Here is a 16,858-nt window from a genome sequence, read left to right as displayed (position 1 = left end):
GTGACAAAATGGTTGGAAAAACTAAAACAACAGAATATTTTACAATATACTGTCTGACATTACATTAAATGTTTGGGGTAAAATATATTCAAATAATCTTTCACAAAACCATGTATGAAACATGTCATTGTTCTTTAAAAAATGCTTGGGAGTTTAATTTTCATATAATAACCCTGATCTAAATGGAAATACCATTTATGCCACAGTTTCCTATATTGTCAGTTTCTACACAAATGCTGTATAACTTGAGGTAAAATGAGATACAGTTTTATATTAGCACATTTTAGTGGAACACTCACCATAAACACAACCCTTATGTTGTCTGATCAATATGCTAAACATACTAACTACTGTGTTACTGCAGGGCTTGTGGGCAGATCTTGCAGTCAGTATTACCAAGGGGCAGGGCCATAGCTAGTGGGGTGAAAGGCATTAACAATTATAAACTTTATTATTTTAATAGGTAAGAAGCCCTGCCAAGGGGCAACATATCCTAAAGGGCAAACACATTCAAATTGAAAATAAAACTATTATTTTGGGGGAAAAACATGAACATTTATTTTTTGAATCACATATAATTCTAATGTGTTGAAACAGCAATACATTTTCTCATGTGTATTTCTGGTCTTGCCATTTTAGGATTTATAACATCAACAGCTGTTTACTACCTTCTATTATAACATATACATCATAAGCCAGTTGTCAATAGAGGTATTATGTAAGCATTTAACATGATTGAATCGCTTAAATGATAAGGTGGATGAGTCATTTTTGAAGAACACCAAACTGTATTCCTTCTTCCGTTCATACATGCAATGATGGCACGTTTTAATTGTCTAATCCTCATATGTTATATCCACTACAATTCAAAACATATATCAAGTCAATAAATACTAGCCTTTATTCCCATGTTTTAGTTTGTTCGATCAAAATGACAGATATCCTCAAAAAGACGATTAAAAAAAAAATTACTTTATTTTTGTTCATATATAAGAAAACTGCCTTTAACAACATGTTGTAAAAGTTGATATCAGCTATTCATTGTTAAAGTCATTTTTACACATGTTAAAGGTGCCATAAGTAAGATTCAGAAACCCTTGTTATTAATGACACCTGTGGCCGTTAAGTGAACTGCTACCTGTTGCTCGTGCTCGCACACACTCCATACGGACGTGAGTGAGCATTGACCAAAACAATGACGTAACGTACAAAGAGGCTGAATGTGATTCACCAACATCGTGCTGACAGATGAGGTAGCATAATTAAAATTACAGTTATGATTGTTGTACTACAAACTTTGAGACTGCATATTATTTTGACTCTCCAGTGCTGGAACAGGGCTACAACAAAGTGTGGATATAGGTCTGACTATGCAAGACTGTAGTATGAAGTAATCCATTTTCTTTGCATGATACATTGACTGCATGTATACGATGGCCTACGTTGGCCTTTGATAGCTAGCCAGCTTTATCAGTAGCTGTTAGCTAAATTTGGTGGATGATGACAGTAGCTGTTTATAAAATAGACTGTACATTATAAATATGTTGACACAATTCAGTATTGATGGGATTCCATTACAACTGTCATTTTGATATATCCATGCGCTATTGTTTTATAATAATAGAATGTATATATTTGATGTATTACCAAGTTACAGTACACTAATGAATGGAGCTTTTTGCATTATCTTGAACATTGTCTAGCATTCATTTAATGTATTATTGTAGTTTACTTTGCTGAATAATTAAAGATTTACATTGACATTAACCTGACTTTTAGTATAAAGAGATGATCGTTCAAATTATTTGAAAGTTAAGAAGCAGGGCAGCTTGCAATTCGTCAGCGTTAGCAGACAAGATCGAGTTAGCTAAAATTGCACAGATAAATCCTTATGACACTATATTTCACATGCTTTGCAGTTATGTAACCTTACCTGTCCAATAAGAAGAATGCCAATTCAGGGTTGGTTTTGATCGCCAAAACCGTTTTTTATCCCCAAAAACGAATGAAGGTCCCTCCAGGAACCAAATGCCCTGCCGATGTTCACTCTAGTTTTCGCTCGACCACGATCACGTTCCAGCTTAGCCAGACGGGATTCAGTAGATACATTTATTTTATTTATTTATTTTTAATTTTTTGGCTTACTCTGAGTGTGTAGGAGTCGGTGTTGTGCTGGGAGCCTCTAAAATAATGTTATCTAGTGTTGCAGACTGTCTGTTGACACTGTTGAATAGCGGAAGAGAAGCTATCACTGTCTGACTCAAGGCTCTCTGGAGCACGCATAAACGTCACATCCTTTGGATTTCCCTGCAAAAGTGACCACTCCTTTCGCATGAAAATCAGTCTACAGGCTTTAATAGGCATGGAAGTCCGGGAAGAGCAAATTGTTTTAAGATGCATTACAAGCCGTTTACAAATTGGCAAAAAAGGCGAATATTACATGAAAATGTTACATATTGCACCTTTATTGAGGTACACAAAAGTCACCAATGTGCTAACTACATAGCTAATACATCTAGCTAAAGTTAGCGATCGTGTTACAAGGCATGATTTAATTGATAGGCAGTGCTCCATTGAATAAAGAACCTTAAAGCTGTTGTACAAATTCCAAATAAGTTGGAATTCGGTTATATTATAAAAAGCAAAGTTACCTCTTCAGTCTCTGCATCATCCCGCTTTCTCTTCAACTTTGAGGTGCCTCCTTCCCGGAGATGGTCAGCAGCCAATCAAAACAGGAGTTCCAGAGAAGGATAGCAGCCAATAGAATTTGTTCACACAAAGTTTTGAGCCTTGCCCCTGACTGTCAAAACTCAAATGACTTGTGAGCGTGTAGAATACAACTTCCTTGATTTGACGTCATATTTTATCTCTTCTGCTCTAGTGTACTAAGGGGCTGCTGTGCCTGTTACTGTTTCAGTACTGTTACAAATGTTGCCTATAGGCTTAAATAAAATACAGCCTATTGCAACAGTACTTGCTAGGAGAAGAAATTAGATAGTAAGCAATTTCAGGTCTGGTTCGGGCTTAAAATTTGATGGCATCATTTGGTAGGGTCAGGCCTCACAGTCTCGGGTATGGGTCGGTTTGGGGTTTCATTTTAAGGCCTGTGCAGACCTCTACTTGTCACAGACTATTCACATTTGGCTTGCTCACTGGGGGTATTGTAAGATACTATTTTATTCTCTGTAAAGCTGCTCTTTGTGAAAAGTAGGCAAATTACACAAATAAATGATTGAAAATACAATTGTTGAATTATAAACATATTGACTGCTAAATTAATTTGAATATAAGTTATGACTTTGGACTTTACTGGGAAGATAATATAGAAATTGGACCTCTTGCAATGTTAATTGAATACCTCTGTCCTATTTGTACTTGTTTAATTAATCCTAACACACACACACACACACACACACACACACACATATATATATATATATATATATATACACACACACACACACACACACACACACACACACATATATATATATATATATATATATATACACACACACACACACACATATATATATGTATATATATACACACACACACACACACACACACATATATATATATATATATATATACACACACACACACACACACACACACACACACACACACACACACTTTTTATATACACCTTAAATATTTTACTGTTCACCTCTGGCCACCCCATTAAAAAAAATAATCCTGGAGGTACCACTGGATATAAGCCTTCCCTGAGAATTTTGGTGGCACAACAGGACAGCTCATTTACATATTCTGTACATTTGGTCGATGGGCCGTTATTGCTGAGGGTCTGATTGCATTTCAGGAGAACAGAGAGAAATAGAAAAGTGCTGAGCCACTGGTTTAATTATGCTAATAGACAGAGCGAGGACAAATTAGTATTCATGGTAGAGAGCAAGTGGGAAAGACCACAGTCCGAATAAATTAGTCAGAGAGCAAAGTATGAAGCTGAGATTGGCGGAAAATAAAGACTCCAGCATAAACTCAGGCTTTTATTTCAAGTCAACAAAATTTAAAACTTTAATTATTTACTTTCTAAATACACATTTCTGGACTAATTGTCTGCAGTAAATTAGTAAATGGTATTTAAAAATGCTTGTCTTTATAATCTTTCATCAAAAAGTAATAAATTGTTCAGCCTTCTTTTTTGACAGAAGTCACCAAGACTTTGTAGGCCTTTGGTAAATGTGCCTGCAACATATTTATCACCCTCTTTTCACAATTTAACCAATTCCTGGAGGAAAAAAATCCAGTCCCTTCATTATTTTTCTCATTGAATATCCTATTTCACTTAGAAATACTGTATGTCCCATACGTCAAATATAAAATCACCCAAAAATGAAAATTATCTCATCATTTACTCACCCTCATACCATTCCAGATGTGTATGACATTCTTTCATCTGCTGAACACATACAAGATTACAAAATACAAAAGATTTTTAGAAGAATATCTCATTCTATAGCTGCTTGTCCCATGTAGGGTCATGGATGGTGCTGGAGCCTCTCCCAGCTGTCTCGGGAAAAGTCAAGGAAACACCCAGCCAGTCCTTCACAGGGCAACACATACAGACTTGCACACTCTCAACTATGGGCAGGGTCTCCAATTAACTTAACCTGCATGTCTGTGGGGTAAACAAAGAAAGGCCCAGTTGAGCCAGGACCCAAACGCAGGACCCTCTTGCTGTGAGTCAACAGTGCTAGGGGAGAAAAGAAGTCCGAAAAAAAAAGGAAATATGAAGCAATAAAACGAGATCACAACAGCTTCCTCCATAGTGAAGTTTATTACAAAATAATTTCCTGTCATCATCCTATAATACGGATGGGTATTTGTTTTTTGAATGAGTATGCAGTGTGCAGGCAGACGGCTATGAACTTCTTGCCAGTGTTAAATAAATACTTTATTAAGTTTCCCTGAAGCACTGGATAGTTAATATGCACTGTGCCTTAATGTGAGTGGGAGTGTGTCAGTCTTGCATCAGAGTGCCACACACACACACACACACACACACACACACACACACACACGCACGCACAACACACACACGCACGCACAACACACACACACACACACTTGCAGGATTTAGGGTCTTTGCATCCACTCTGCAACACTTCTGCAGTCACTGTGCCCATTCGAAATTTTCCAGCCCCTCCCAGCAGGGCAAGGAGACACCTTTGTGCCAGTGTGTGGGAGAAAATCCAAAGAAATCAGGCACCCTGTATGACAGGCACCAGGATCCCTGTATTCTAGCACGGACTCCAGCAGTGGTTGCATCCCTTCCCGTGGGGTGTACCTATCTGCAGGGACTGAATTGACAACCTACTTGTGGAAACAACTGGAACATCTTGTGAAGATAATGTGGGTGAAGTATTCATATACTGATTTGGCTAACTGGCAAAATACAAGATAGGAGGTTTACATCAGAGGGTCCAGGGCTGAAGCATCAGACAGAGATGGTTTTATTCTCCTCACCTCTCACCCGGCTGGGTAATAGCATCTTCAGTGCTGTCCAGCAACAGGACTACTCTGCTATGATTTGGCTAAAAAGAAGAGATAAAATGGAACGGGTAAGGCTGACCTTCAACAACTGACCACTGGTATTGACAATAACTGCTTACTGTTGCCCTTTCCACTCAGTATAGGAACTATCCACCTGTAATGCTGAATGCACAACACACACACACACAAACATGCAGAGTCCTGAACAGGTTAAATTTCAGTGCAGGGTATGTGTGTGCGTGTGTGCGTGTGTGCGTGCGTGTGTGTGTGTGTGTGTGTGTGTGTGTGTGTGTGGTGGATATGTCATTTTATAACAAAGAGAACATACCGCATGGCAATCATTACAATTTTTAGTTATTATCAAACGTTTCTGAACCTAAAGTAAGACAAAATTAATCATATTTCACTTTCAAGATTATGTTGTTGGCTTTGTGCTTTTTTGTACGGCTAAGAGAACATGTTGTTCTTAAAGGTAAGCTGCCTGTTAAACCTTCAATGAAGCCTCTCTTATTAGTGGCACCAAAACATTTTCTGATTTATAATAAAGTCCAGTTGCTGACTAGATGCAATATATGGTTAAATCTTATGTCAAGAACATGTCCAGGTCATATTTCACCACTAAATCCAAATAAATAATAAAAAAATTATATTTTGTTTAAAGGGATAATTCACCCCAAAATTTGAATTATTTTATCATTTACTCACCTTCATTTCATCCCAGATGTGTATGATGTTCTTTCTTCTGCAGAACACAACTTAAGATATTAAGAAGAATATCTCAGCTCTGTAGGTCAACAAAATACAAGTAAATGGGGACCAGAATGCAAAAGCTACAAAAAGGACATAAAGGCTGCATAAAAGCAATCCATATGACTCCAGTGGTTAAATCTATATCCTCTGAATTGATATGATAGGTGTGGGTGAGAAACATAATTTAATTTAATAATCGATAATTTATTCCTTTTTTACCATCAATCTCCACCTTTGATTACCCCATTCACTTGCATTGTGAGGACCAACAAAAAATGAAATGTTCTTTTAAAAATCTTTGTTGGTGTTTTGCAGATGTAAGAAAGTCACACACATCTGGGATGACATGAGGGTGAGTAAATTATGAGACAATTTTCATTTGTGGGTGAACAACCCCTTTAATGGTTAGGACCATCGAGATTTCTCACAATGTGACATTGCTTTAATGACAAGTAGGCACACTTCTCCCAAGATTCTCATTACCATAATGCAAAAATATCGAATTCTCATTATTGTAATGTGAAAGAATGAAATCTTATTTAGATTATAAATATTGATCCCACTCTATATTTTGTGTTTTTAATTACTATGTACTTAAGTATTTGGTATTTTTATGTACATATGTGCTGTTGAATTGAACTTACATTTAAAGAACCAGCATATGCATTTACTTAAATCTGTAATTACATCTTTAACCTAACCTTATCCCTAAGCCCTACCCTACCCCTGCTCCTAAACCTACCCGTACCTCTTAGTTGTAGCATACGTGAATTTTGCATAACAATGTGAAGTTACACAATAAAAACTTTGTATTGTATGAATGTTAATTTTAGTACATAGTAGGTAAAGATGCCTAATATAAAATGGGCCTAAAAATATATACACAATTGCACTGCCTTTCATTAGTGCTGAATATATTATATATATATTATGTCAAAAGTTCTGCTGCTGAAATCGGTCTGTGCTTACCAAAATTCAAAACCACTGGCCCTAATGGCCTATGCTGGAAGTGTTTTTAAGTGAAATGTCCACAGGGTGTCTGGCTAACCCCCAACATCAAGTAAAAAAAAATAAATGTCCAGCCTCCAAGACATGGTAAGGCCCATTGTAGGTGGCTGAAGGGGGCCTCGGTGAGCATCGTTGCAGCAAAAGACATATTCTGCTGTTAGCATGTCAGGTGGGTTATGAGTCTGAGGCAGTCCATGCTGTGAGGTTGGAATCGGTCGAAAATACTTGATATTTTCCATTAAAGAGTCAATGCTGTTCGGAGGTGGACCCAGGAACTGTAGAGGTGGAGACAAAATCGCCTGGGACCTGTAGGGAGTGACCAAAAACTAGTTCTGCTTTAGATGAAGTTCTAAGTCCAAGCATCACCCAAGGAAGTTTGTCTGCCCAGGAGTCACCCTGGAGATTGGCCCTGAGTGCAGCTTTCATGGAGCGATGAAACCGCTTGTACAGTCCATTAGCTAGTGGGTGATAGAAAGTGACTAGAAAGTGCACTTGGGAGGCATCAGGGTTGTTTTGTTCATGTCGGATGTCCATAGTGAATTCAGAAATGAAAGCTCAGATGTTTTAGCTATAGCAAAGGTCAATGGTTTGTGGTCCACGGGCAAGCTTCCTGGAGAAAATGGAAATTGCGGACTGCCAGGTAAACAGCAAGGAGTTTGCGGTCGAAAGTGCTGTTTTCCCACTCACTGGGGCGAAGTTGGCAGCTAAAAAATGCGAATGGCTGCCAGATATCATCAACCAGCTGCTCAAAAACTTCACCTACAGCAAAATCCGAGGCTTCTTTAGTCTCAGCTATTTCCACATCAGGTGAAGCGTGAGCCAGCAGAAGTATACTGAGGGCCACAGTTACAATAGAAATAAGAAGGAATACCAAAACAGGCAATCCAAGTGTTACTGAGTGTGTGAGTCACATCAGCTGTAGTAGTGAATGACAGAGAGATGGCCTCTGGCCAATGTATAGCTCTGTCAACCATCGTAAGAGGGGTGAAGGGGGCCAATAAGGTCTATGTTGACATGATCAAATCGCTATTCCGGAACTGCAAAAGGATGCAATGGTGCCTGGGTGAGGCTTGGAAGACTTGCCATTGAGAGCTACATACAGGGGATTCATCAGAATAGCAGCCCTGGGTACAAAGCCTTAGGAAGTCTTGATTCCATTAAAATGTTCTCTCTGCACAAATTCAAATCAAATTGAACTAGCAAAAATGTAGCTTAACTAGTAACTTGCAACAGAGTATATGGTGAAATCACACAAAACTGTCAAAGCGGTTTGACTAACTTTAAACTGTTTACAAACTTGTGTAGATGCATAAAAACCTTGGAATATTCCACTACAGTCTGATCTGATGGGGAAAGGGGTTGCTTACATTGATGTTGCTGAAAAAAACAACAATATCCATCATATCGGTGTTGTAACAGTGATATATAAAATTTCAGCACACGTTATTTAGTATAAATGATAATAACAAAACATATTATTTGTATTTTTAGGGAAGACCCTAGATGGAAGCCTACCTTTGCCTAGTTCTAATTCTGCCCCTGCATCTGAATACAAACAAGTGAATTTATAACCACCCCAAATGCATTTTACTAACCCTACTCCCTAACCCAAACCACAACCCTAAACCTATCCGTCAGTGGAGTAAAAAAAACTATTTAAGCTAAAGCGAAACCTCTGAATCGTACTCACCATTGTTTATGTGAACACGATTATTTCCTGGTTTCCATAGGACCAGAACACGTTTCAGATATTGAATGAACGCAACATGCTATCTTAATTTACACTACTGAATAGATGCAAAAAATGTCTTAAGGGGGTGGCACTTGTCTATATTTCTGCAGTATGGGGTCCATTTCAGGTTACATGAACATTCAAAAGTAACATGTCAATTTCCCATGTGACTGTGTTGATGCACTATGATAATGAGAATTTGTAGGGTTGAAATGTGCTTAAAAATACAGTTGCAATGCAATGCAAAAAAATAACAAATGAAAAAAAAATAGCAATGGTTCTAAAAAGAGGCGTAATTTCTTTTTTTATTCGATTTTGGGGTGAAATGTGACCTGAATGTGATGTTGGCATGAAATTCATAAATATCTGGGTGACTACATGCCTTCACAGATGTTCAGCCTATGGTAGAAAGGAAAACGTGTCAGCAATTTTCCCAGCATGCAGTAAACCAGCATTTTTTTCACCCTCTCTGCAGTGTTCTTCTGTATAGCAGCTAGTATAATTTGGCTTGCTGGTCTCTCTCTCTCTCTCTTTCTGTCTTACTCTAAGTGAAATGAGCCCCTTGGGAGCTGCTAGGAGGGAAGTGTGCTCTGCTCTGCCTTCCCCAATAAGTATTGATTACATTCTCTTCCTCCACTCATCCTGTGTGTTGCTTTAATAAAAATATAAATAACACTCATTGTCTTATCTTTGACTTCTCACCCAAATTTAAAACTGAATTACACTACCACTTAAGAATTTAGCACCATTTCCTGTTGTGAAGCTAAAGTGAGAGTAGACCTGATCAAAGCAGAGGTTTCATGGCTCTGTGAATCATTCTGTTTAAATGAGCTCTGCTTAACCTCAGGGTTTAGATTGAAATCTTTCAGGTGAATCCTTCACTGCAGGAAATATTGGTGGGTCTTTCAACTATTCTGCTCAGAGCTCTGCAAATAGAGAGCTTGTCCTTAGATAGCATTACTGTTAGACATGCTTCATATAGATGATTACAGAGCTTATTATTTGAAGGAAGCATTCATTAAGAAATCACAACTAACATGAAATTAGTTATTCAAGTTTCCCTAATGTCTCCCTTTGTATGGTGCCCACAGACTAATTTCAAGATCCAGTAATGATTATATTATATGCTCCAAGGTTTTTTCAGTACAAGTAGATGATATAAAAACATTGATCATTTATGCATTTGATCACATGGGAAATCAACATATTGTTTCTGAAAATGTCTGTTCCTTGAAATCAACCCCATTCAACCAAATTACAGACAAGCATCACCTGCCATTAGAAATGTTTGCATTAATTCAGCCATGATCACATTTCCCTCTGGCACTAATGAAAGTGCGTTGTGTGAGAAAGTAGTAATCATGTTCACATCAACAAAAATGAAAGCAATTCCAGGGTTGCATTTTCGCCCTAAAATTACATTTTTTTTATTCCACTGGCAGTTATTCAAATTTCAACCTGCTGTTTCCAAATTAACAGTGTGTTCAGTCCAGATATACATGGGTGAATGTTAAGAAAACTTGTCCAATGTACAGTATAGTACAGTATTCCAGCACAACAGTATAAACCCCAGTTAACAATCCCATTCAGTTTCTTCATAGGCAAAATTACTTTTAACAATAACTTATAAACCTTTAAAGACAGATCTACCGCAAACTCCAATGACGTAAATCAATTGTATATGCTTTGGCTGAAACCAGCAGTTGTCATTATTTCAATTTCATAAAAAATAAAAAGTGTTTAATGTAGCTGAATTTCTGGTGAAGAAATAAACTATCCACAATCTTGCAACAAAAGATCGACCAATCAGAGAATCGCAGCCAACAAAGCACACCAAAAGAGCTCTGCAGCATCTGCCTCTTCTCATGACACATTTGAATCTAGTCAGTCTCCCTAAATCTCAAACTGCTTATATATTTGTATATAGCTGAATATTTTGCTACAATCTTTATGTATTCTTTCTATAATCAACTGTAATATTTCTTATAATCAACAACTTATAATCAATCAAAGTTTCTAATGGTATGGTTCAGCTGGTTGGTTCATGTCTTAGAACGCTTTTATGAAGGTTTTTAAGAAATTCCTATGGAAAAATTGAATGAGAATAATACTTCTGGAACCAAGATGGCTGAAAAAGAGGATGTGCACTTTTTCATTTTTTCCCCCTCCTAAATCACTCAATGTAATGTTGCAGCCTTTTGTCATTATTTTTCATTGTTGCTTCTGTCTAATAATGTGACCTTGTTCACCAGGGCCTGTGTTTTTGATCATTGCGTGAATCGCTGGTGTGGAACCCTCTATTTATATATATTCCTGCTTGTTTAGATCTACCTGTGTAACTTGTAGTGACAAATCTGCCCTTTTATTAAAGTCAGACTGAGCGCATGCTCTTTCGTGAGGTTTAAAGTGCTATATCCTGTGGATGGGAGCACAGTATATACACACTAAACTGACGTGACCCTCAGTATGGGTGACACCCACACACATTCACTGACCTTAAAAACACACACACACGCACAGCAGGAGTGAATGAGTCAGGAATATGAAACGGCATGTTTGTGACACCTCAGAAACGTTCCAGTTCTCACGAATCACAGCCAATCTACATATTGATTAATAATGCATGGAAGCATGCGTTGTTGTAGTCAGATCGGGCTTCTGTACACAGTATTGTGCAGTAGGAGCTCTCATGTCACAGTGGACAGTGTGTTTAGACAGTGAAGTAGGTAGAACGTTCCTAATGAGTCTTAAGGGAGAAATACGTTCTCAAATCTGTTTCTTAATGATGCTCTTCAGTCAAAGGTGTTGCTGTGAAATCAGATGTTTTGGCTATACAGCTGCTTTTACTTATTGAATTATTTGGTCTCTGTTTTTCATATTCTGATGATTCTACAGTTTTTGTGAAGGGACTCATTCGTCTGAAAAGGAATTTGGTTGTCACTACCTGAAATTTCAGGAGTGAATTCAATCGTAGAACGCAGTTAATACTCCCATAAATAATCAAAATATTTGTATACAGAACATAGTTAAAAATTGCACTTACAGTAGTTGCCATGTGTCCTGAAAGTGGACAAGAATTAAATTACTTACTATTAAACAAGCTTTCTCCACACATTGCACTCTATAACCACAGGGGTAGAAGAAGAGAAGTACACACTGACTTAAGAGGGTGATATCTCGTTAAGTAATGATATAAATTCCAGCGAACAAGGTCACCTGTATCTCACGAGTACAGACAGTAATTAACAGTGCAAAAGTGAGGTGAGATTCAGCAGAAGTCTCCTGCTGTTGGCAGTATGCTTTATTTACTGTATCCTACTGTACCAGAAATGTCTACTACAGAATGGACTCAGTGGAAGATTACTCAAAGATTGCTCTTTCAGAACTCAGGAGATTAGTAAAGATGAATCATTGATCATGAACATTGTCTTAGATGTTTCTCCTAAAATGTCAAGAAAAGGTGACAAAATCCACCATAGGAATTTTTAATTTCTTAACCAGACAAACTTCATAGGTCAGCCAGATTTGCCAGAAAACCATTCTGTTTAATGGTTTTGCTATGTTTTGCTTTTTCAGTTTTACAGCATATCTATACTTGTGGGTTGCATATCTCAGATCATTTGGACGTGAAATAATTTTATGAGAAACGTTTGGAATCATATTAAAATCTCTGAATTTGGTATCTTGACAAATCTGAGCACAGTGAGACATTGTTGAGATCACGTCTGAAACTTGGAGTCACGTGTCAGATTACTAGTGAGAAGTCTCCAATTGATCTCCATTTAATCTAATGTCCTAGGAGAAATAGTTGAGATACTGAAGAGATCTCTTGTGATTTTTCTTTCCTATGTGAAGGTACTTCATAATCTAAGGTTGCATTCTTTTAGAGTTGCATTCTGACAACGACTTTCATAAACTAGTCTTTCTTGATGTATTAGTTCACAACCTTTGCAAGCAGTTTTTAAAATTCAATTAGGGCCATTTCTGAGCAAACAGTGGCCCTAAGCGAAATCCTGCAAGGAGGGCCCGACAACAGGCAGTTGTAACGATGCTGCATTATTTATATTGAGAACACGTTAAGCTCATTTATGTTTGCGCTGAACTTTCCTTTTACCGTGCCCAAGGGAAATGAAACAATACCCCAGAGATGCTTAGTGTCTGAGGTTTGTGTTTTATAACATGTCTGTTTCTTATTCCTTTCTTCTGCTGAAGCCAAATCCATTTTCTCTCTGCCGGGAGAGTTTTGCTTCATAGGGCAGTTGAGGAAGATTGCAGAACGGAGGGGGGTAGTTCTGTGCAAGCCCAGCATTGGATGTTTCAAGAGAGGGAGTGGACCGTATCTTCCTCTTTCTCCTCCTCTATTTCTCTGTCTCCATTACTATGGAGTTGAGGAGAGAAAACCACACACACATGCACACAGCCAGTGGAAGCATGCATGAGCTCAGGGTGCTGAAACATAAGACACGCTATCCATCACCCACTAAATAATTCTGGAGACCTGCACACCCATCACAGTGATGAGTGTATGAGAGAGGCTGAGAGGGACAGGTTACCAAGGAGACTAAAATTATGAACTGCACGTATCGGTTTCCTGAAGTCTAGAGGAACTTGCTGTTATGCCTGGCTTCAATCAGGAGAATATAATGAAGGTGAGAATAACTTTGTCTTCAGGCTTTCAAATTCACATTGGAATGTGCCTGCTTTATCACAGTGTCTGCATTAAGATGAATGAGGTGAATGGTTTATTTTCTCAGCTGCATGGAATGTAATTTTGAAATTGGAAGAATCTCACAAATACTGTCAGGAGTTATCCAGAGTTAAATTTTCCAACCAAAAAATAAAAGAAGAAAATAAAAATAATAATAATTTACAAAAATAAATAAATCCCACTTTTTTTTAGCACCATTTAGATTTTCTTTTTTGTATTATGACAATATTTTCATGACAGTTAAGCCCCTCCCCTGTCCAAAAAAAAAACGTATTCCAATTCCAATTTGAATGGTTGTTAATCAGAATATAGTTACATTCAAAGATTATTTTGATTACCGAAGAGATTACTTTGCATTTTATTGTCACTTGTTTAATTTCATATTTTGTCTATTGAGTTGGAAAACGTCTCGGGTTACATGTGTAAGCCTTGTTCCCTGAAAAAGGCGGAACGAGATGTTGCGCTGCTAAGCGCTACGGGGGGGGGGAACAGCTTTAGCTGTGAGCCGAGCTGAATAAATGTGTGGAACACGTCAATGAACATTGACCGGAATTTATAGCCTCGGCTGATGTAATCATTAGATGCACCTGAGGCCAGGCTATAAGATACTTCTTTTTGAAGAGCAGTCCTGGGACGCCCCAGTGCGGCAAAGCAGAGCAACATCTCGTTCCGCCTTTTTCAGGGAACAAGGGTTACACATGTAACCCGAGACGTTCCCTTTACAAAAGGCTTCACTACGATGTTGCGCTGCTAAGCGCTACGGGGAATGAAAACCCACGCCGCCGGCACTTGGGGCTGTCCGGACCCCTACGGTTGTGCAGTGTACTCACAAAAACGCGAGAGGTCTCAGACATGAGCTTCAGATGTCGACTCAAGGGCATAAGAGCCCGGAGTAGCATAAACATCTAAACCATTCAATTTTGATGAATGTGTGCGGAGAGGACCAGCCTGGCGCATCACAAACTTGTTCAGGCATGAGCTGAGATGTCGACTCAAGGGCATAAGAGCCCGAAGTAGCAAAGCATCTAACCCATAAAGCTTGATGAATGTGTGCGAAGAGAACCCTGTCGCACCACAAACTTGTCATAAAAACTGATGAATGTGAGCGGAGAGGACCAGCCTGCCGCATCACAAACTTGTTCAGGTATGAGCTGAGATGTCGACTCAAGGGCATAAGAGCCCGGAGTGCAGAACATCCAAACTAAAAAAGTCCAATGAATGTGTGCGTAGAGGACAACCTGCCGCATCACACACTTGTTTAGGCATGGGCTGAGATGCCGACTCAAGGGCATAAGAGCCCGGAGTAGCAAAGCATCTAGCCCATAAAGTTCGATGAATGTGTGCGAAGAGAACCCTATCGCAACACAAACTTGTCATAAAACTGATGAATGTGAGCGGAGAGGACAAGCCTGCCGCATCACAAACTTGTTCAGGCATGAGCTGAGATGTCGACTCAAGGGCATAAGAGCCCGGAGTAGCAAAGCATCTAACCCATAAAGTTCGATGAATGTGTGTGAAGAGAACCCTATCGCACCACAAACCTGTCATAAAAACTGATGAATGTGAGCAGAGAGGGCCAGCCTGCCGCATCACAAACTTGTTCAGGTATGAGCTGAGATGTCGACTCAAGGGCATAAGAGCCCGGAGTGCAGAACATCCAAACTAAAAAGGTGCAATGAATGTGTGCGGAGGGGACAACCTGCTGCATCACAAACTTGTTTAGGCATGGGCTGAGATGTCGACTCAAGGACATAAGAGTCCGGAGTAGCAAAGCATCTAACCCATAAAGTTCGATGAATGTGTGCTGAAGAGAACCCTATCGCAACACAAACTTGTCATAAAAACTGATGAATGTGAGCGGAGAGGACCAGCCTGCCGCATCACAAACTTGTCCAGACATGAGCTTGAGATGTCGACTCAAGGGCATAAGAGCCCGGAGTGGCAAAACATCCAAACTATAAAAATCCAATGAATGTGTGCGGAGAGGACAACCTGCCGCATCACAAACTTGCTGCAGAGGGAGACCTCTAGCCAAGGTTTTAGAGGAGGAGAGCCCTCTGGTAGAGTGCGCCCTGAAACCTACTGGCGAAGCTTGACCGGCGCCTCGTAGGCCCGGGCAATAATGAGGATGCCTCTTTGAGGGCACCCCGCCCACCAAGCCGTGGCAAACCGCAGTGGCCACATAGAACCTGGCAGTGGCGAGGCAAGTGCCCGCTGACAGTTCTTTCTACAGAAAATCCAGAACTGAAACAAACTGGCAGTTAGCTGGTTCTGTAATAAGAACTTTAGTAGAAGGAAACGCATGCAGGTGCATTTGCGTTACTACGTTCAGCCCCTCCCAAGGGGGAGGGGGAGGGGGGGACTGGGTGACTCGGGGAGAAGTAGAGGAGACATTGCGCTATCAACAGAGGCGAAGAGGTCCTCTTCTGCCCTGTAAAATCTACCCAGATCAGTTCTAAGTGGAGGGAGCCCTAGCACTTGAAATGGTCTCGATAATCTCAAGAGAAAACCCCGTGAACCTCATTTGGTACCCTTAGGGGCCAGACATGAAAGGTTTCACAATTCGGGCCGGGGATGAAAGATAGTCCCCTGTGCCTGAGACAGAAGGTCCCTCCTGTCCGGAATCGCCCAAGGCGAGCCGTCGAGGAGAGATATAATTTTTGAGAACCAAATCCTGTTCGGCCAGTGAGGCGCTATCAGTAAGAGGCAAGACCCTTGCTGGCGAACTCTGGCTAAGACTCCCGGGAGCAGAGAAACCGGGGGAAAAGCATACCGACACATTCTGGGCCATGTATGCGCCATCACGTCCAGACCCAGGGGGGCTGGGTGACTCAGAGAGAAGTAGAGGGACATTGTGCAGTCTCTTGAGAGGCTGAAGAGGTCCACTTCTGCTCTGTAAAATCTCTCCCAAATTTGTTGTACTACCCGGGGTGGAGTTTCCACTAGCCCCTCGGTATGTTCTGTCTGGACAGCAAATCTGCTCCCACATTTAGAGCGTCCAGGGATGTAAATTGCCCTGAGTGACAGGAGCTTGCCCTGGGCCCAAAGGAGAATCCGACGTGTCAGAAATACAGCTGACAAGAACGTGGGTCTCCTTGATGATTTATGTAAGAGGCTACCGCTGTATTGTCCACCCGCACCAA

The 16,858-nt window shown here is 39.8% G+C and overlaps 1 protein-coding gene across 3 annotated transcripts in view; it reads left to right on the top strand.

Moving 5' to 3' along the window:
* The first annotated feature begins 5,452 nt into the window (after positions 1–5,452).
* LOC127654151 (inactive phospholipase D5-like) overlaps positions 5,453–16,858 on the top strand; it is a 37,842-nt gene continuing 26,436 nt past the window's right edge. For 2 of the 3 annotated variants that reach the window (XM_052141186.1, XM_052141185.1), the window contains exon 1: positions 5,453–5,585. In XM_052141186.1, coding sequence (XP_051997146.1) covers positions 5,472–5,585 — 114 coding nt within the window. In that variant the 5' untranslated portion in view covers positions 5,453–5,471. Of the gene's footprint in view, positions 5,586–13,412; positions 13,657–16,858 lie in introns of those variants that run through there. The other variant, XM_052141187.1, reaches the window with a different exon arrangement.

This window comes from Xyrauchen texanus, chromosome 13, assembly GCF_025860055.1.
Source record: "Xyrauchen texanus isolate HMW12.3.18 chromosome 13, RBS_HiC_50CHRs, whole genome shotgun sequence".
Lineage (NCBI taxonomy): Eukaryota > Metazoa > Chordata > Actinopteri > Cypriniformes > Catostomidae > Xyrauchen > Xyrauchen texanus.
Note: the sequence above shows the minus strand (reverse complement) of the source record. Positions and strands in the feature narration are given on the sequence as shown.